Below are 22,374 nucleotides of genomic sequence, written 5' to 3' on the forward strand. Positions count from 1 at the left end.
ATTCGCGCACCAATAAATCTTTTATTAACTGAGAAAAAAATGACAGACCACAACGGACAAGTGGCGCAGCAAGCACGCAGTGAAAAAAAATATTTAAAAATATATATATATATCGCTGTGAAAAAAACTATGTGTGCGGGAATTCTCAAAAGAAAATAATAAATTAAGAGGAAACAAGACAACACACACTGACTTAAGTAAATCTTTGGGATTGATTAATGGACTACCAGCTGTAAAATTGATGTATAAAATTACCGAGAAATTGTCGACAAAATGAAGGAAAAATCGGAAATCTCTGTGAAAATCACTACGTTGAATAAGTTCATTAAAGTGCCTAGACAATAATTAATAAATAAAATTGGGGTAGGTTGTGCCATAGACACGGCCGCAAGTTTTGACGTGAATACGTTTTTTGCGCTTTGAATCGCGTGGTAGGTACTAATATAATGAAATAATGTCATTATCATCGCTTTTGTCTTTGGAATAGCTAATAAACGATACTAATGCCGTCTATTTCCGTTGGGAATTGTTCGAGATATAGCGGGAAGAAAATTTGTTACGAATCAAGGCAGCGGGCCTGATGCCCTAACGGGAAAATATATAAAATATATTGAAACCGGAGTGATATCATTGGGTGCACCTTTGTAATGTGCATCTGGCAATACCATTGCTTTTGACTTATGTTGCGTACATCGTGAGACATATCGTCACGCATTTTTGTTGAGAATGCTCCCAGTATCGTCAGGTAATTTAAAAGACGTATTCACGTCGAAAAATATGAAAATAATGAACACCGTAGTTTTTTTTTAAACTTAACCGATATATACCCATAACCGAATACCCCACACACTGGCATGTTCTCTGCTAGGAAAAATCTCTCAATGTAAGCAGAATTTTTTAAGTAAACTAGTGAGACTAACTTTTCTTCTAATGGGCGCAATAAATAAAAACGTTTTCTCTTCAATGTCTTACACTTAAACTCACATTTCATTTTCCTATCTTTAATGAAATCCTAAAAAATATTTACTTTCAATTAATATACTTCATACAACCAGAATTATCTTTAATAAACTATGAGAAGAGATCAAAATTCGAGCGGAGATCAGAGGCAAGAGTTAATTCTGGTCTCATTAAAAAAAATAGAGATTTAAACTCTGCTAACGTTTTTTCATTATATAATAACTTGAGACATATCATCTTGGATGATACAAAAATCATCCAAGTTGAATTTATTAAAAACTTACCGTTTCCAAAATGTTCGTATTTTATCACATACGTTTCTAATACGACAACTTCTCTGGTGCGCGATGAATGCTCAATTTCTCAGATCAGTGACTTTTACTAAATACTCTCCCACCGTAGATTATAATTAATCTCCAGTTTCAGTCCCGGTGGACAAAGTGAACTTGAAAGGTATGCTTTGAAGTTCCGACAGCGCTGTAATATCTCGGAGAATCAATTCGAGAAACATTTCGGCGTACATAGCATATATAAATATAAACTACTTGTTTCTCGGTTCATAAACTCATCTATTTGTAGGTTTATTAGAAAGTTTTTAATTAGCAGATTATTTTAGTAAACGTTGTAGAAACATCACTCGCTACATTTGTTAATAAACATTCCTTTTCCCCCTTGAGATGCGGTAAAGAGTAGAAAAATTAATGTAAAACTTAAAGAGCTATTTTATTTGAGTGTTTTAGACGATGTATGAAATGGTTAAACGAACAAGAAAAATGAAAATATACATGTGTACATCCGCCTAGGGCACCCGGAAGCAACTCCTTTATTATTCAAAATATGATTGAGGCCGTACAAATCCCACCGCGACGAAAAATAGCTATTAAATTTGCCTTTTCTTAGGGAAACGATGGCGCCGGAATGAATGTATATTTATATACGTACATTTAACCAGGAAAAGACAAAGACAAGTTAAGAGAATAGAGTTTGAACTTAGAACTCTGTTTAGAGGCCTTCGCTCCTTGTGGGCTGAAAAACAACGTCTAGAGCTGTTGAGTTTATCCGGAAGGTGTCAAGGAAAATGTTCGCGAAGATTAATGCGAAAAAGATGCATTAATTTCAACTGTGAAAAATTTGTTTCCTTAAAAACCGGGAAGATATTTTCTACCTTTGTTTTCGTATTTGTCTGTAGTTTTCTAGTAACACGCGAAATACCCCTGTACGCTGTTTCTTTTTTTATGATATTCGTTCGTTACCTGCTCTCGTAGAGGCAGAAAAATCGATTATTTTTATTTTTTCCTTTGCTCAGGTACCCATTTGGAAGCAAATAGAACTACGAATTCTAATAAATTTTCGAGTGAAATGCGAATAGAACGTAAAAAATCCAGGGACATCCAATTGACTTTTTTCGTTGTGAATTTTCGTTTTGGCGTCACTAACTGCTTAGGAAATAGACAAGCATGAGTATATACTGCATAAACTGAACAAATTTATTTCTGAGAACTTTTGGTTTGTGTCAGAGAGAGATGCATCGTACTTCGTATGATGCAATTCAAAAACATTAAAATACAATTATCCTTCATAATTTCTGCCATATGCAACTGATGGTGAGTGATCGAATGGCAGCATTCTTAGAAATAAAGAGAGAGAACTATGAGAATAATCTTCCACTGACTAAACACATTTCCGACGACGCTTTACGTCTGCGTGTTTATTTTTTGATAATTAGTCATTGTCATTCGCAGAAAAGTGCTATCGGGATTTTTATCAATTATTTTTCCCCGAGTACAATTTTGCTATACAGTGAAGCCTTGCTAAGACAGAGATATCGTTTGAAAGAGCAGGAACTAATCATTTAAACAATAATGAAATAACTATTTTTAATGTAAAGCAGATATTAACATGGCGTTCACGGAAACACAACTCGACAACCACGCCACAGCAACTAACAAGGGATATGACTGATAAGGATTAACTGGCGGGAAAACACACACAAATACAAATACAAGGCCACAACAGACAAAATGCCCATCGAGGTGGCTGAGAAAAAGTTTCCCATAACAAATATGGATGTCATATATTTCTGAAACACAGCAACCCAATTAAAAATGTAATTATAAAAACTAAAAACTATATAAATACATGATAAAATATAATAAAATATATGAATAGCTTCTCGATTTACCCCCAACATGTTTATCGTATTTCTTTTTAAACGTGTCAATTGTGTTAGAATTTACTACCCCCGGAGTTGAGCTATTCCATTTATTAACAAACTTATTAGAGAAAAATTCTCTGCGACACCATAACCTAGAATTGTCCCTCGATACTGGTGTCCCCTTGCCAAAACAGTCGATTGACGGCATATTAATGATTCCGTTGAAAATTTTGAACACTTCGATCATTCCTCCCCGACACCTGCGTTCACAATGCATGCATAATCGATATAAAATGAAATTCAATAACTATGAAATAAAATTACATGAAATGAAACACAAAAGTGTTTGCTGTGAACTACTTTACAGGGTGAAATAATTTCCTAAATTTTATTCAACTAATGAATTACATTTTTTTCCTGTGAACAAACACACATAAATGCATTTTATAGTGTGGTACTAATAATGCCAATTTAGAGGAGATGCCAACAACAGCACGAATTTGGCGGCACCTGATGATAATGCTACCTCTCGATACAACGATAACCTCTCTACAACGATATTTTTTTTGTTGGTCCACAGAGTATCGTTATCCCGAGGTTTCACTGTACTTCAAATACCAATACCGTAAACCAGGGTAACTTTGGGACAATGGATTATTCTCGGCTTCCAAATTTCCGGCCAATGCCATGTATTTTATCGGTTGAGTTGCACCCTCAGTCCCAAAGTTACACCAGTTTACTGTACTTCGTGACATTTCATATAATACAAAAGATTAATGAATAAAGGAAATAAAGCATCCAAAATAATTGTGAGTAGTGCTAGATTAAAATAGACGTAAAATCAATTCGAAAACAGAGGATAGGGTGACACTTTATGTCAATAGAATACCAACATGTTTGATACCAATAAAACATGCTTCTCAGACACATTCATGGTATTGAATGTTACTTAGAGATCGAATCTCATGTTACTCATATAATACAGAATTAGAGTATTATATTACAAGGGCCTACATGCTTTTCTCTATATTCTAGTAGTATATTTTTTTTGAATACGTGTAAGCCTACACGTGTGTTGAAAGTACATGATAATATGGTATAAACAAGTTTCCGGCACGTGTATAGATTTATTCAGGCATTATTTGTAGAGAATTTATGTTACACCTCCTCATGAATTCATACATTTATATCGCATTCAAAGTTAAAACGTAGTTAATAATAAGTTACATATACTTACGTACTAACTATGGCTAAACATTTACTGGAAACGTAATTAATATACCTGATTGGCAGGTTGAGTTTCCTTGGACATCTTTAACCTCATAGAAACCAGACTTGCAGCGGCAGATCTTGTCAATACAAAGAGAAAAGGGGGTGACAGCCTCACAAGATTCACTATATTCGCATATTTTTCCCAAAAGAGCCGCTGTTGGAAGATTATCGATACAATGGAATTATTGTTGCTATAAATCATATGATAGCACTGCACCAGACATTTTTATCTATAATAAATGAGCCCTTCAACAAATAATGAATGTTTCTCTGGACAACAAAATTTGGAAAAGTCGGACTGTACTTAGCCTTGGAAACAAAAGATTAAATTTGAGGCGATGTATACTGTATGAAAAACATCATATGAAGTTAAAATTATTTTTCTATTTTCTACAATAACTAAAAGATGTGGACTTTTTTAGAAAAGGAAAAAATGTTCAGAGGTACAACTTGGGTACAACTTTGTACAGTGAAACATTTGATGCTGTACCTTATAATAGTGTGAAATTATTAAAATATATATATATAAGCATTACGGGCACAAAAAATATGAGAATTTTTAATATATAAATCATATATTGAAATTAAAAATATTAAAATAATGAAAAAAATATGGCTATAATATATATATTCATTTTTTGCTAATATATATAATGATTTTCGCCTTTTTCTTTCTCTAGCAATCAGGAATGGTTCAACAGGGTGTCCTGTAAGTCTTAATGCGCCCTTTATCTCATCAACCGATCGTCGAAGTGGTGAGGTTTCAATTCAAAAAAATACAAATGCAAAGGCCATAACAGGCAAATTACCCAACGAAGTAGCTGAAAAAATTATGCCCATAAAAAATGGATGGCGAATATAACCAAAATACAGCAGACCAATATAAAAGCACATATTACCAAAAAATAATAATACACTGCCCATAAAAATGATTATGTTTCCCTTATCTAAGTATGGATAGCTTCTCGATTTATCCCACTATGTCTAGCGTACTTCTTTTTAAACGTATCAATTGTGTTAGAATTCATAACCCCCAGAGGCCCGCTGTTCCATTTATTGGCAACCCTACTAGAGGAAAAACTCCTTGCGATGCCACAACCCAGAATTTTCCCTCAGTAAATGATACTGGTGACCCCTTGTCGAAGCAGTTTATTGACGGTATATTAATATTTTAAAAAACTTCCATTAAATCGCCCGACACCTGCGTTCTTCCAATCTAAACATATACAAAAAACCAAGTCTCTTCACAGCTCAAACCTTGTGTGTAAACATGAACACGAGTAGCTACTCTGCAATCCCTGAACCAGTTTCCTCTGTAGGTATTGTGTCAAAAACCTTACGGCATACTCCAGTGCAGGACGAAATAAGCCAAAGGAATGCGGAAGAATGATTTTAGGAGAACGCAGAGAGACAATGAATGAAAGAATGAAACTGAGCATTCCATTCGTTTTTCTGATCGTCGCTGAAAAATGTTGAGAAAACCTAAGCCGTTTGTCAATAACAATACCCAGATCGGTGATCCTAGTTGCATCCGGAATAACAACACCATTCAACTCGGAAGTGAAACGTGGGTTGTTCGAACAAAAATGAGCGACCACGCATTTGTCAACGCTAAAGGTCATGCTCCAATCCTGTTTAAGTTGGTCTCAAGCAACTCCCTATTGCTTTGATTCCCAACTACCGCCATTAGCTTCACGTTATTTGCGAATTTGCTAACAATTACACCGATACCCTGATCGAGTTTATTGATAAAAAGTGAGAAATGTATGAGGGCAAGGACACTTCCTTGAGTGACTTCGCTTTTGACATCTATCCAATCAGAAAATTCCCCGTTCATCATAACCCGTCGTGGCCTATCTCTCAACCGCGATTCCATCCAATTCAACGACTTGCCTCCAACGCCAATCTCGTGTAAACGCTTCAAGAGTTTACTATGTTGAAACCGATCGAATGCCTTCTGGAAATCAAGATAAACTACGTCGAAATGCTCACAATCACCCTGTACCAGTTTTGAGAGTGAAAATGCAATGCGTCACAAAATAAAAAACAAGTTTAACATGGACACCCTGTCCCAAAAGCCCAATGAGAAAGTTGTTTTCCTGTCTCTTCTGAGGCCAACAAAAAAGTTTTACATTTATAAGTGTTAAAGATTTTTTAATTCAAATATCTTGCACTTAGAAAAGTGTAATTTTTTTTCTCCTCAGAAGAGAAAGGGCAACAACTTTATAATCGGAAGTCAGAGAACAGGACGACCATAGGAAAATTTAGATTTTTTTTCTAATTTTTTAATTTTGTGACACATTGTATTTTCACTCTCAAAACTGAACAGATTTTGAGCATTTTTTTTAATTGGAACCATATTTCTACGACGAACGGTTGATGAGATAAAGGCAGCATTAAGACTTACCGGATACCCTGTATATGGGATTACATTCCGTTAACATGTCTCGAGTTAGGAAGGGTTTTAACAGCTGAATGATGCGAAGATGAATTTCTTAGGGAAGAGAGAAAATTCAACTGCCCTTATGGGAAAAAGAACCCACATCCTCTCACTTGCCGGGTGAGCACCATAGACTACAAAAGTAACGAATATCTCAATCTTTCCTTACAGCTCGTGTGCACTGAACGGGACCGTACATGGACTGCCAGACCTAATTCAGGCCAAAGCTCACAATGGCTGACACTGCCACCAGACGGCGACTTATTCGAGGATAATGTTACTCTCCGCTATAGATAAGAATGTTTTAGCAGCTGGGATCTAAGATGTTTTTAACAGGAAAGATTGATATATTCGTTGCCTTTGTAGTCTACTGGTCTAGGGCATTCACCTGGCAAGTGAAAGGACGTGGGTTCGATTCGCCGCAAGGGCAGTTGAATTTTCTGTTCTCCTAAATTCATCTTCGCATCTGCGAGCTGTTAAAAACCTTTGTATGGATAGCGGGGAGAGACTACATCATCGGAGGTCTCGAGTTGTCCTCTTACTTCCACTGTTTATTCACATAAACAATGAAATGAGCAAAAGGAATTCTTTCGCTTCTCCTTTGCATTATGGGGGTTTTTTTTTCTATTTTTATTTTATATCCTTAGACTCCATCTTCCAAGTCCACCACCAAAACATACACCTCTATCGCGTTGTGGTAATTGTACTGAATGCAAGAGCATGGTTCTTCTCTTCCCCCAACAGTTTCACCACCATCTAGAAGAGTTAGCGTTTCCATAGTTGCAAAGCGAAGCACACAATAATGTCTGTTCTCTCACCAGTCTTCTTCCCCACACACACACAAAGTACTCTCTCTCGGTTGATAATAGAAAAATGTATTTCTCAGAACGTTGTTTTGTGAAGTATTATATATGTGTGGATATATATACATAAGACATATATATTCTTTTCGATCTCCTGGGTAGGTTCAAGCTTTCAAATCACATAAATATTCCGTCAGATACAATGCGTGTTCAAAATGACGTTGGAGATTTTTGTTGCTGTTGTTTCTCACTGTTTATTGTTTGTGTGATGGTTTTTATTATTATTATTATTATTATTTGTTTTGCTTTTCTTTATTATTTTACTCCCTATAAAACATTGTTTTTGTTTGGTCTTATGAAGTCACTCATCATCACGTTTGAATGCCGGATATAAAGAGGAAACTGGGACTAATTAAGAAAGAAAAATCAGAAGGGTAAACACTAGGGCTGGTCTGATTAATTGATTACGGGAATGTTAGAATAAAGCACCACGTGCTAGGGTAAAAAAATAAATAAATACAATAAATAAATAGATAAATACATTTCCGACAATATATACAGAGAGAGAGCATATGTAAATATATTACAACGCGTAAAATGTATATATATATATATGCATCCACGTGCGCATATGCATCTCGGTATGATTCAGTGCGCCGATCTCGAACATCCGATTTCAGATTCATATTCGTTCTGTTACATCTTTCTTTTCCTCAATAATCGCAAAGTTCTCTATGGTAAATAACTTTTGAAATAAATTTGTAGACATGAAAAAAATGAATTTTGTACTAGAGTTCAATGACAATGCCAAATTATCAACTTGATCTTTAAAATAATATTGTCTTATATCTAAATAATACGGGCAGCGAGAAAATACATAGTTCCATGTTTCATATTCTCTATAATTACAACATATGCGGTTGGCCCCAGGGGTAATCTTGAGAGTTTTGCTATTAACAAATGGAATGTCAGCTTGAGGTCACAACTGTAAGAATATTCTTTTAAACCAAATTTCAGTGTTACTGATTAAGTAATCTTCGAGACAAAATTTTAGAAGTTTATATTGCGGGAAATGAGTTGAACTCTGGACTCTTACTCTAATCTTTACTGTGGTAATTTACACTCACACAGTTTGCTGAGGGCTGGATTCAGTGTTGTGTGTGGAAGAGTAAACGACGGGCTTATTGTATATGTGGAGGTGAAGAAGACGAAGATTCGGAATCAGTTCATCTTTTTGCATTTTATGCCAAGATTGGCCTCATCATGCCCCACCAGCGATCCCATCTCGCCCCATCGGGTGGGGCAAAATGAAGTTTTGTTCTTCATCCAAAAAATATATTTTTAAAATTAACTAAAAATAGAAAATATGTTGATTTGTGTATATCACTATAAACGTATTAGTAATGTATAATGAATTTGTGTTTTTCAAAAATTTCCAAGCAGAATTGTTGATTTTATAAGCCCAAAAAGCATTAAGTTTCTCGTCTAGCCCAACTGTCCCCTACTTATAAGTTGATCGAAAATTAAAGACTTTTAATTTCTTCCCGTACTCCCCCAGAGAATTTACCATCAATACGAATATAATTCTTTAAAATATGGGATTCATTGCAACCTCAGATCCTTTCCTCAATTAGCACGAACTGATGCTTTCGATGGATGATGACGACTCAATAGGTAATCTCGTCCCACGTAGGAATAATAGACATAGACTTGCCGAACGTAAGACAATCCCATTTTATTCAAATATTGAATCTCCAGTCCTAACTATTCACAGGAGTGTAGTTCTAAGAAATCCTCGCCTGCAGTAATGGAAGGAGCTGTTATTCCCTCATATTCTCGGAATTTAAGAATCGAATATATCTATATCACTCAAAAAGGACCGTATTACATATCGATTCGAAGAAATGTCTCTAACAGCTTATTCTTTTGCCTTTAAGGGATTCAATCAGCCACCTAAAACTGGTTTATCACTTTTTTTTCTTGAGAAAATGCTTCATCTGCTTTTTAGTCAGCATCATTATTTTGATTGAACTTATTTCTGCAATTATTTGAATTCATAAAAGCTGTTCCGTCATATATTGGAGACTACCTTTATGAATACCAATTCTTAGATCAAGGATGCTCAATTGCTCAACCTTTAGGAGAGTACGGACCATTTCATTGGTTCGAAAACGTGCAGCGGGCCACTTGGGTGATCTTTAAATGAACCACGGGCTGCTTGAGTGATGTGAAACTGTGCAGCGGTTCATTTTTAAGTGATCTGAAAATATGCCGCGGTTCACTTGAAAGATCTGTAAATATTCCGTGGGCCACTTTAGTGATCTGTGAATATACCACGGGCCACTTAGGTGATGTGAAACTGTTCCACGGGTCACTTAAATTATCTGTAAAAGTACTGCGGGTCACTTAATTGTTGTAAAACTGCACCACGTTATCTGTAAATGTGCTACGGGTCATATAATTGGTCTGGAAATGTGCCATTTGATTCATTTTTACAAAATTAGTTTTGAGATCGCGGGCCACATCAGATGAATCCTAGGGCTATATTCGACCAGTGGGCTGAGCATATGTATGCCTTAGATATAAATTGCACAATAACACTCACGCATGTCTTACATAACTTTAACTTTTTTAACATGAAATTTACCATCCTATTTATTTGTGATGAGCATAGCATAAACTTTCCTGGAAAAGGCATTGTTGCTGGTGAAATAAAATATCTGCTTAAAGTATCGATCGTCAGAGGTAGCGAATAAATTCCATACAGAAAATGACTATTCACTATGCTTATATATTTCTCTATCTCCGGGAACGGTAATATAAGTACCGCACGCATTCATCGTAGAAGCTTTTTGACCGTTTTGATTCATTCTGAAATTCTTATCTATTTTACATTGAAATTTTACCGAATAAATACTGAAAATCAAATATCAAATAAACTAAAATATTTGATCTTCTATTCATAAAAATATGCGTTTCTGAATAGTTTCATTGGGGGAAAAATCCGAGTTTCACAGTGAAAAGCTTTTATGTACAAACGATGAGAGAAATTTGCGGAGAAAAAGGTTTTTAGAAGAAATTTTTTATTGTACTAAACACGAGTTCAAACTTGTAAGTAAAAAAAAGAAACTTAATTGCATCACTTTTTAGATTTAAAATCCAAAAAAAACTTCCATTTATGGCGAATTTATAGGTAAAAAAATGTTAGCTAGGAGAAAAAGCATAGCTCTTACTTTTGATTTGTCGACAGGAACGTGAGTAAATATTTGCATTCCTCAAAAATGCATTTCGGAAATGGAAGCCAGTTGATGTGACGTGAAATTCGCATATGAAAAATGAATATTTGCTTATGAATTCATGTGAGCTTATTTGTTCGAATGTGAAAGTGTGACAATATTTTCACGAAAATCAAGTCCTTTGAGAGAAGTTCACTTTAATCGTTAATTTTTCGGCATAGAAATTTTAAATTGTTCTTTACTTTTTTTTCTTAGGCCGGCATAACACTATAAAAGTTCTAGAAAAGTCCTTGTATAGAACTTAAAAAATTACAATTTACTTACATTCGAGCGAACCAATACGGCTATTGGTTGTTTTATTCAAGTTTTGTGAAAGAACTTTTATCAAACTTTTATAGTGTAATCCCGACCATAGATATTTTTAAAATCGTCAGGAAAATCAATTGTTTTCCTTTGTTTATAGTAGTTTTAAAATTGATATTCTATAAATATAGACTAGACAAAAAACAAATACAAATTTAAAAGTTGAAATCGACAAATAAAAACTCACCTTTAACGCAGAGCTTGTTTCTAATGTTGACGGGATGATTTTCATCACATTCGCATCTTTCAGACTTTTGATTGCAGTAAACGTTATACAAAATCTTATTGCACCTAGTATCACATGGTTCACCGATAAAGAAGGCTATACCTAATTAAGAGATAGAATCGTATCTATCTAGTACTCTGTATAAAAAGATGCATGTGGAATTTTTATGAGAGCAAAATTTAATGCATTAAAAACTTGTTCTTTTCTCCGTTAACGTGTTACGAAGCAATCTTCATGTAATAAAAAATATAGAAAATTCGTATAGTCATCATAATCGGTGTTGCCAAATATTTTATCACATACTGTATTCACTAATTACGTCTAACACTATAAGTCTTTAACTTGAATTTGAAATTCAGATGATAATTCACAAATTCTTATGCTCAAATTTGTACAATTATTCAGCCCATAGTGGTTGAAATTTTTAAACAGATTTTAATCGCTTTCTTACCAAAATAAAGTAACACCGCTAGGGTTTCGTAATTGTTTGAGAATACGGAAATTGTTTTAAGTTATCCTGGCCTAACAATAATTCCATATAATTCTGTATTTTGAGATCAATTTTTTATCTTACTTCTAAATTACACTATTATCGAATAACTATAAATTGCTTTCCAAGCTACACTTGAAATTAATTCATTATTAAACGAAAGTAATGACAAATTTCTATGGTCCATAACTTTTTTAATGTTTTATAACAAGACGTAAAACTATTCAAAATTATTCGATGATCAATCGCTCTTGTAGAGATAGATGGCATTATTGTGTGTAAATGTGACTTCCATATGATAAGATACGAAAGTACGAAACCAACAGGTTTCATTAATATGGATAAAATGAAACAAGATACTTTTTTATAGACAAAGAAATAAGATAAAAAGCAAGAAGAATTAATTTCTACAACATCTAATTCTTACATGTACCATCCACTACAGCGAAGACTTTTATTTGAAACTAACAGTTACTTTCATAAGCTTTTTTTTAAATTCAATTGAATTCAATAGTAAAAAATTGGTAAGGTGATGGAACCAGAAGATAATTTAATCACTGTTAAAGGAGTAAATACATAGTAGAGAGATAGCTTAAGAGTCGAAGTCGTTTGTCTCTTGTAATCAAATCTTTTATTTTATGTTTAAAGAAGTAAGAAAAACCGTCTCAGTGGAATGGAAGGAAAACTACTCGTAGAGATAGTTTTGTTTTTCTTAAAAGATAACAGTAATAAAAAAGCCAAATAAGTGTAGTCCGTTTTATTCTGTTGATCGATTCTCTCTTTCATTCACAGATTCTCGCCTGCTTAACCAAGCGCAGATCTACGCAACAGTAATCTTCTTCGTCCTCAAACAGTGATATTGGAAAGCTATGAGTATCTTGCAGCTACAGTACTTCAAAAGAAGAGTAATCATCGTTTTTTTAGGCGATCAAACAAAACCAAACATATTTTCTATCAGATGGAAGTGAACAAAGAAATCAAAAATGACTATAAAAAATACGGAAGCGTAAAAGAATCCATTAATAACTTTTCTTAGATATTTATTTTCACTTTACACGAAATTTAAAAGTTGAACTTAAGGTATCCGACTACGTCCCTTTACAGCATTTTTTCTGTAAAGTGGTATTGGAGTGAACTTTAGTAACATTTTTTTTATAGAAAGTGTTCCAAAATGGTGTAAACAATAATAAACTTTGGACTACCTATGTCATTTTCTATAAAAAAAATAGTCGTTTTTAGGTCAAATTTTAAGCAAAATTCATGTAATATGTTGTTTTGTTGTATATGTTCATTTGTTTTCGAAACACGATTGCCAAAAATTCTATGAATGGAATATTTTCGTTTTCGCTGCACATTAAAATAGTCATGGTACAGGTTGTAAATCACAATTTGAAGGATTGCATGATATGATTATAAGTTAAATCCAAATCTGTTGATGTACATGTGAATTTTTTTGAAATTTCATTCTACATATCGCGCTATAAAACACTGTAATTAGATGTTGAATTTTGATTCATAGTCTTAACAATATGTGACAGAATATCACATTAAAATTTTGTAATGATGCAATTACTGTAATACATTTTTATAAATCATGTTTCAATCTGAAGTTAAAGTGTCAAAAATAGCATTCTTCGTAAAATTGCGTTTATAGTTTTTATTCACGGATTACTTGTATGTAAAAACGCAACACTAAAGTGGACGTAACTTCGGTTCTGAGCGTCATATAAACAAAAAAAGGTCTGTTTTGGAGTTACAAGAAATAAGGATTTCATGTAAAATAATGAAATAAAAAAAAATCGATATTTTCTTACAAAATAACGTCTTCGGCATAGTGGGATACCTTAAGTCTATAAAAAAAATTTTAATTCAAAAATATTGTAATTTAGTACTTAAGATTAGTTGTATTGTCTCTCTTCCCTACTCTTCAAGCTCATGAGTTTGTTGCCATTTATAATAAAGCTTTACTTCCTAACGCTTAAAAATTTGCGGAAACGACCAACTTTTGTGTCTGGATAATTTCTAATAGCGGAAAGCATATTTTGACTTTATAGGAAATTGGAATACTTAAAATTTGTTAATAATTTAGGCCCGTTTAACTGGCAACGAAAGAATTGGTTTCAAATATATCGATCAAAGTTTTGCCAACGGAAGCACTTGAAGCTTATACACTTCAAAACTTCATTTAGTTCGAGTTTAACTCTCAAGTTTTCGAGATATAATTCAAATGGCTTACACGCAACGATGGATGTAAATCCTATAAAAATAATGTCGCGATAACGTGTATGATTAATTAAATCAGTCTTTAAGTGCTATACAAACATTTATTCCCATTATCAATTTAGGTGCTAATTAATTTTTTTTTTCAAAACGACAATAAATCTATCAGTTTATGTCTTCGAGTTTCTTTTCATGTTGGAATCATGCTCCTCACACGCTTTTTTATAGAGTAAAGACACAGTAATCATATACATTTTTTATAAATGAGAGTTACCTCTGCCGTATGCTCCTTGGCTGTTCTCGTTTTCTTTGCAGTATCCAAGAAAAAAAATAAAAAGTTGTTTTACATTTCAAATGCAAATCCATACTTAAATATTATATGATGAATAAAATGTAAATTAAGAATTTCCTATGCAAATACTCAATAAAATATATGCCGTATTCAAATATTATAATGTTATAATATAAACATAATAAACATGTGATAAGGGGGGGTTCATTTTTAAAAAATTCATATCTCTTTGTCATCAAATGAAAATAAATATTTAGGACTCCTTTCAATGTAACAGAATCATGCTCATATCAATAAGTGAAGGTTCTAATTGTATTCCTGTCGTTCATTAGAAGTACACAGGTGTCCTATGTGTAAGTCCCAATTCAACCTTTATCTTATCAACCGTTCGTCGTACGGGTATAGTTCCAATTTCAAAAATGCTCAAAATGTGTTTAGGAATCCCACTTTAACAGTTTCAAGAGTGATAATACAGTAAAAACTATAAATCTAACAATAAAACAAAAAAATCTAAATTTCCGTGTGATTCTTCCCCTCCCCACGTCATCTAACTTTCAATTAGAAAGTTGTCGCCCTTTCTCTCCTGAGGCGACGAAAAAAAATTCCGTAATTCTAAGTGCAATATTCACTGAGTTATTATACAGGATTCAAAAATCGGAGAAAAGTTGGGGGAAAAGAAAAGCATAAATGAGGAAAAGAAGCGTTGTCAGTTAGTTCATGTTTTCTACCCAACTTTCCGCGATTTTTGAATTCAAATATCACAGTGAATATTACACTCAGAAACGTGTAACTTTCTTTGCTGGCCTCAGAAAAGACAAGGAAGCAACTTTCTGATTGGAATATAGTGGATAAAGGAGCATATGAGAATTTTTATTTCTTTATTTTATGACACACTGTATTTTCACTCTTGAAACTGGTACAGAGTGATTCTTGAACGCGTTTTGAGCCTATTTTGAATCAAAACCATACCTCTACGACGAACGGTTGATGAGATAAAGGCCGAATCAGGTTTCACAGGGTACCCTGTATAAAACTTTTCATACTGTATAGCGATGGGAAAATTTGGAACTAGCAGTCAATTATCTCTCGATGAAATATCATAATTTTTTTTATAAATTTAGTAGAAATTAAATATATACATAATATACGTGATATATATATTCCTTGATATTATGCATTATATGCTCAAAAACACAACTGAGATAAACAGTGGCCACTTACCCGAAGATACTGACAGTGATATATCTCACACGTGTCTAAATAATTACGTTTCTGGTCAACTTTCAAGTTTCCGCGATGAATAAAAGCAATATTATATATACTTTGCCAAACAGAAAAAATAAATATTTTCACCTAAAATACTGGGCAAAATATAAACTTAGGACAGCAAATAGCAGTATTTACAGTTTAAAAAAGTGAAATAGAAAAAAAAAACAAATTTGTAACCGGGGATTGAACTCTACTGAAGTTTAAGCTGGAAAAAAAGAGCTAAATTTCCTAGACGGCTGAGATTAAACTAGATGATTACTTCTTGTCTGGGAGTATCATCGCACCTGTGTGTGCGGTTTCTTTTTTTTTCAATGTGAAAGTTCCTTATGCTGTCAGACTAACTTCGCCAAAAATGAAGGGATAGGGTTATTTATTATTGTCTGGGGCTTGAAACCTAACGATGTCAGTGTGGGCGAATTATTTTTCAGAGTACTTCAAGTAAACACTTATTTAGAGCAAAAAATATGGTAAGCCAGACACAGTAGCCGCCGCTTATAAGAATCACGTTTGGTTAGTTCAGTCTATTTGATTCTTATACGCGGTTGATTTTTATATCCGGAGATTTTTGTGTTTTTCCTGTGTAGTTACCACTAGAGTACACAAGGAGTGAAAGAGGGGTCGCTTAAGACGATATTATGATGCTTTTGAAGTAAAAAACAAAAACAAATCCTTATTAATTTCTTATTAAATATAAAATTTTAAATCAGTTTGAATATCCATAACATATCGTTATCCTTAGAGATCGTTCGTTGTCAGTGTAGACTGACGAAAATGTTACACAGTAACTGCACTACTACTTTACTATTGTTTGAGCGCATAACTAATCAGTGTTTCCCGAAGTGAGCAATAATGGTCCAGGGAGGGGGTAGGAGCGACACACGTGTCTATTTTTTTTTTTTTCCTACCATAAATCGCTTGCTGATAAGTTCTGTCATCAGGGTTGCAACTAGGTACTATGTCAGCGGCGTAAGCACCCATTTTACCGCCCCCATGTAATGTACAAGGAGCAGTTATAGAGTGAATTCGGCGCCTCCTCCCCTCTAGTCCAGTGCCAGGAGCATTAGACCCGTCTGCTACCCCCTAGTTGCGGCCTTGTCTGTCATTCATAGAAGCTCACTTTATAACAAAGCTGTAATCGTCACTGTTGGGGGGGGGGCAGTGCCGTCTTTATGCATGAGCCCTCCCGGGCGTGGAAGAAGTGTCTTTTTATCTTCTTTTTGTGAAGAAGTGTCCTCACAAAACTGAGATGTGATTGAAATTTTCGAAAGTAAGCATATAGGATTTCAAATCTGTAGGCAAGCATTTTTAGCCAGGTAGGTACTCAGAAGACTCGCTTAGCCCGGGGGGGAACAAGCAATATACGGTGATTATTACAAAGGTAAAAGTGACAATAAGTGGCCCTTAAAAATAATCTTACGAATAACAAAAATATTTTACAAGTTCCTACAATTGAGATAAACAGTGGCAAAGTTTCGGACAAAAATCATTTCTTCGATTCTTATAAGCGGAAATCTGATTCTTATAACCGATGATTTTCCTACGTTAAAACAATGTTTTGTTTTCGTTTTGCCGATTTGATTCTTATAAGCGGTGGCTACTGTACTTATGGTTGTTCATGGAATTTTTATACGATTGCAACTGTATCCATAAACAGGATAATTTGTATTCAGACTTCAATTTGAATCAGACTCAAGCTAAAATACCTAAATTGACAAATAAGTCACTTGACACAAGAAGCCATTTGAGTTTCCTTTAAAAATAAATCGCCTCCATTTCACCCTTAACCCATCAATATACCATAAACAATCAAATTGGTAATCATTCCTCTTGAACAATATAATGGCTCTGTTAATTTTATTAACATAGAAATTATTCATTTGAAAGGAATAATTAGTATTTGACTTCGTGAAATTTAATACACTACGTGAGCGACAGAAAAAAAATTGTAGAAATATTTAAAAAATCAAAAGAAAATTTAGCAAAAGTATTTTTATTTTTAAGAAGTTCGTTTCTGTTGATAGACACACAAAAGAAATCCTAATCAAAAATCCAAATAAACTTTTTGAAGTTTTAATTTACGAAAAATCAAAAAAAAAATTAATGTATATTAAAAACGCATTCTGAAAAATACTATTATTTTCATTAAAATTTTTCATTTCCAAAAATGATTGTTACTTGCAAAATTATACGTGAAAATGAGTAAAAAAATTGAAAGCGAAAAGCGCTGCGTAAACACAACGTAAATCAAAAATAGGTGATTGCCATCAGAAAAAAAAAAAAAAAATTTTGTCCGTAGAAACGAACAACAAATTTTAAATTTAAGAACATAAGAAAAAATTGATACATAAATTACCATGATAAAAACATAGTTCATCATGATAAATTTAAGTTATGCAATCAAAATTTATGCATTGAGAATTAAAATTTATGCATTGAGAATTAAAATTTATGCATTGGGGAATTAAAATTTATGCATTGAAGAATTAAAAATTTATGCATTGTAGAATTAAAATAATTATTATAAATTGTGACACTGGCCAGAAATATATATAAATTATTTGAGAAACCGATTTCATTACGAAAATATTAATGTATTTTATATGAATGAACTTTTCAAATGAAATAAACTCTTTATTCATTGACGCCTCCCTGTGTTTGATCGAATTTAATTCTCAAAATATTTAGTTCATATAATTCAAAAGTGAAATTTTTTTTGAGTTATTTGGGTATTTAGAATACGGCAGAAGTATCTACTATATCATAGCACGCTTGATGAAATTTAAGACATCCCATCATTCATTGTTTTAAAAATATTTTTCAATGATTTTCTCACAATAAAAATACATTTCTTATATTATATTAATGATATATCCAAATTATGTCGAAGAATTGAACAAAATTTCAAGTATACAGGGTGTCCTGTAAGTGCTAATGCGGGCTTTAACTTGTCAACCATCCGTCGTAGAGGTATGATTCCAATTTAAAAATCGCCCAAAATGTGTTCAGAAATCATTTTGTACCCATTTTGAAAGTGAAAATACAGTGCGTAACAAAATTTTTAAAAAAATCTAAATTTTTGCATGATTCTCCCTGATCTGTAACTTTCAATTAGAAATTTGGTGTCCTGTCTCTTCTGAGCCCAACAAAAAAACCACTTGCTTGAAGTGATATTCGCAGAAATATTTGAATTAAAAAAATCGGAGAAAAGTTGGGAAAGAACAGCAAAAACTAACGGGCAACGTTCCTTTTTCTCATTTATGCAGTCCTTTCCAAAAAATGATTTTTGAATTCGAATATCTCAGCGAATATTGCGCTTGGAATCTTTTTGTTGGCCTCAGGAGAGACAAGGTAACAACTTTTTAATTGGAAGTTAGAGGACAGTAGGACCGTATAAAAATTTAGATCCTTTATTTTTTTTACACACTGCATTTCACTCTCAAACTGGTGCAGTTTTGAAGGTTTTTTGATCATTTTTTAAATTAAAACTATACCTCTACGATGGACAGTTGATGAGATAAAGGCCGCATTAGCATTTACAGGGCATCCTGTATGAAATCATTGTTTTTCTTCCATGAAAAATTTCCTTCATTCCTATTTTACTCCTTTCAAGGAAAGAAATTCGAGCATTCCACATTTATTCAAACATGAAAATGCCCCATTAGTGGTTTTATACATATAAAAAAGAAGCAAACATCATTTCTTGTTATGGAGATTCGTTGAAAATAGCAAAAAATTTGAAATGGACATTGTCCAAAACAGAAAATCTCAACGGTGTTCCCATTTTCCTCGATACCTGTTCACGGAAACACATTTGGGAGACAAGTCATTATTCTTTCCTAAACACGACAGAAATCTGAAACATTTCAAATATCGTGTGTTCAAGAAATTCAACAAACTCCTATCTACATCGCGGCGCATTTCTTAAGACCGTGGTAGCGTTTTCTTACACGCATATCTATTCTTTCTGAAGGTTTCAGCTGGAGAGTACGAGAAAATAGATATTTTTGAATTCATTTCTTAACCTGTATGGCGCATCAGAAGTTTCGGTATTTTAAAAAAATTCATTCTTTCAAACCTTTATGTCCTGACGTACTGTACCAGGTTAGATAATTTGTTTTGAACTAATTAATTGTCTCAAAAACATTGTTTTTGTATTTTTTTCTTTAATTAGAACCGAAATGACCTAATAAATAATTTATAAGATAAACATTTATATTATTATCATTGCATTCATACTTTTATTTTAATTTATCATAATTCTTATTCTCTACTTTTCATAATGTCGTATATAAAGGCTTAATGAGTTGACACATCTTGGTACTGTAGAAAATTACGCGCTGAAATACGGGCTGTGCTTTAGGTGCAATTTCTCGCTGTTGCGAAATACGTAGTTTTGAAGGTGAAACAACGGCTTGAATTTGGGGTTGAAGTTTGGAAATTACAGAAAACCAACTTCAGTCGAAAGCTAATTAGTCACAAAGATCGCAGCCATGATTTTATCCACACAATAAGGTTACTTGGCTAATCATATTATAATATGTGTACAGGGTGTTCGTAAATCGTTAGGAAAAAATTAAAGAAGTGATAGTACCCAGGAAGATGAACAATATTCACAACTGAACCTATGGTAAGGTAAAACGTAAAGTAAATTGTCAACGTTGACGTTTAAACAGCGAATAAAAGAGACATAGTGAAACTACAGTTGCACAATCACATGCAGATCAGTGAAAGACTCAAAGGAGATGCTCAAAATGGAGTCCAAGGGTGTCGTTGTACAGTTCACATCGGCAAATTGAAAGACTGGTGCACCCTGTCATAGACTCCTGGTGTCGTATTCATCTACTCCGCTACAACGAGGATTCTTGCGACGAGATCTTCCGCAGAGTCTACGGTTGTCTCGTATACTAATGCTTTCATGTGCCCCCAAAAGAAGAAAAGAAATCCAGTGAATTCAGGTCCGGTGAGCGTGAAGGCTACGCTACAGGTCCCTTACGTCCAATCAACTATCCGCGATAGCTGCCATGCAGATCTCCGTTAATAAGTCTCGCCACAAAAAGCAACAGGCCTACAACGGTACAAATATTCAATCATTACACTTCACTCACTTCCCTTCTGAAATATGGATGGCAGCACTGAGAGAAAAATCTGACACAACACTAGATACGCAGTCAGAGACTGTTGGGTACACCCATTCACACTTCTAGCACAACTTACTAGGTAGTAAACTGCCCATGGCGATAGACCTGAGTTGTGTTCGGTTTGAAAGAAAAAAAAATCATCAGAAAAATATTCACGACGCGTGGTTTAGTTCATTCTGAAGTGGAATTCTGTGCTCGTTGAATCCTATATTGTATCCATAAACCTTATCGAATATCTTAGTGTCTGCAGGGAATATCAACCCTTACAGCGGCAATGCGAGATATCTTGCCTAACTTGATGCCCTGTATTTTGACAATCCCAAGAGAAATCTCCCATCCTTAAAACCCTCCAAATAACCCTCCAATTGGGGGTATTATTGCAATATGCGTACATACAAATAACAATATTTATATTTTTCGGATGGTTTTTTTTAATTATTATAGGCGTTGACGAGAGGAAGTACTATCAGATGCACAAACTCGGAAAAAAAATATTCTGCTTAAAAACAGGTGTGACATTTTACAGAGGGTTTAGTAATTTCCCCTGTGGTAGTTATAATGTGTTTCAGTGAAATTTTAAAAACCGCTCAAAGGGTTAACCCTGAACTGTATTAGTCTTCTGTGTTATTGCAAAATATCATACTCTTGTTTTTTTCAATTTTTCGATGCTTATTCTAATCGATTAGAATTTAATATATTCCTAAATATTTCTGCTCCGAATAAATTGAAGTACCACTCCCTAGATTTAACAAGATTACTGAATTCACTTTCCGTTTCCCGGAAAATGTTGCGGGGAAAGCAGTAAATAATTTGGATGGATTATATTTCCGGAAATCCTCGCTTTTTTCCTCTTTTTTTTTCACGCCATTTTATCTTATCGAAGGATATGGGCAAAAAAAAAATAATAAGAAGAAAATAGAAAATACTTAGATGATGCGTGGCTCTCTTGAAATGTTAGCCTCAGAGAAATCGTCATCACAATGTTCTCTCGGAACTATTACCTTGTTAGGGCTTTTATGGCCAACTTATATACCGGCGTTGATGGTTGTGGCATGGAAACGGCAACGATCCTTGCAGTGATTTCGCGGCTAAAACGTTTCATTAGAAGACTCAACGCTGAAAATGAGACCATACGTTACCCCTTAATTGTATTAACCACTTGCAGCCCGATCATTACTCTCCCCTTTTCTATTTTATTTTTGTTGAAAAAGAAGCAACAACTATTTCGTTGAAGAAAAAAAATGCTATGGAAAAGTATAGTGATAAAATTTTAAAATAAAAATGAATTTTTGTCGAATAAAAGGTTTTATATTTTTTAACCAAAAATACTTAAATAAAAATATACATTATTATTTATAATTTCATAGCTATAATCGAGTACAATAATGTATTTTATGTAGTTCTGTACATATAAAATATTCGTCCCTTAAGAACAGCGTGATTTGCTGTCTTTAGACAACTCTATGCCAAGATTTTTGTTAAAAATATTCCCTAAAGACCATCTTGGAAT

The 22,374-nt window shown here is 33.6% G+C and overlaps 1 protein-coding gene across 1 annotated transcript in view; it reads right to left on the bottom strand.

Annotated features, from left to right (window-relative positions):
* The window catches only part of LOC149079995 (uncharacterized), a 99,815-nt gene that overhangs the window by 35,492 nt on the left and 41,949 nt on the right, over nt 1–22,374 (bottom strand). Inside the window, exons 2-4 of the mRNA XM_089238583.1 lie at nt 14,440–14,472; nt 11,417–11,557; nt 4,398–4,541 (exon numbers count right to left, since the gene is read on the bottom strand). Of these exons, the coding sequence (XP_089094709.1) occupies nt 4,398–4,541; nt 11,417–11,557; nt 14,440–14,472 (318 nt within the window). The remainder of the gene's footprint in view (nt 1–4,397; nt 4,542–11,416; nt 11,558–14,439; nt 14,473–22,374) is intronic.

Source organism: Pholcus phalangioides, unplaced genomic scaffold (genome assembly GCF_987345545.1).
Source record: "Pholcus phalangioides strain wild (caught in Gottingen) unplaced genomic scaffold, Ppha-v1.0 ptg000011l_1, whole genome shotgun sequence".
Classification (NCBI taxonomy): Eukaryota; Metazoa; Arthropoda; class Arachnida; order Araneae; family Pholcidae; genus Pholcus; species Pholcus phalangioides.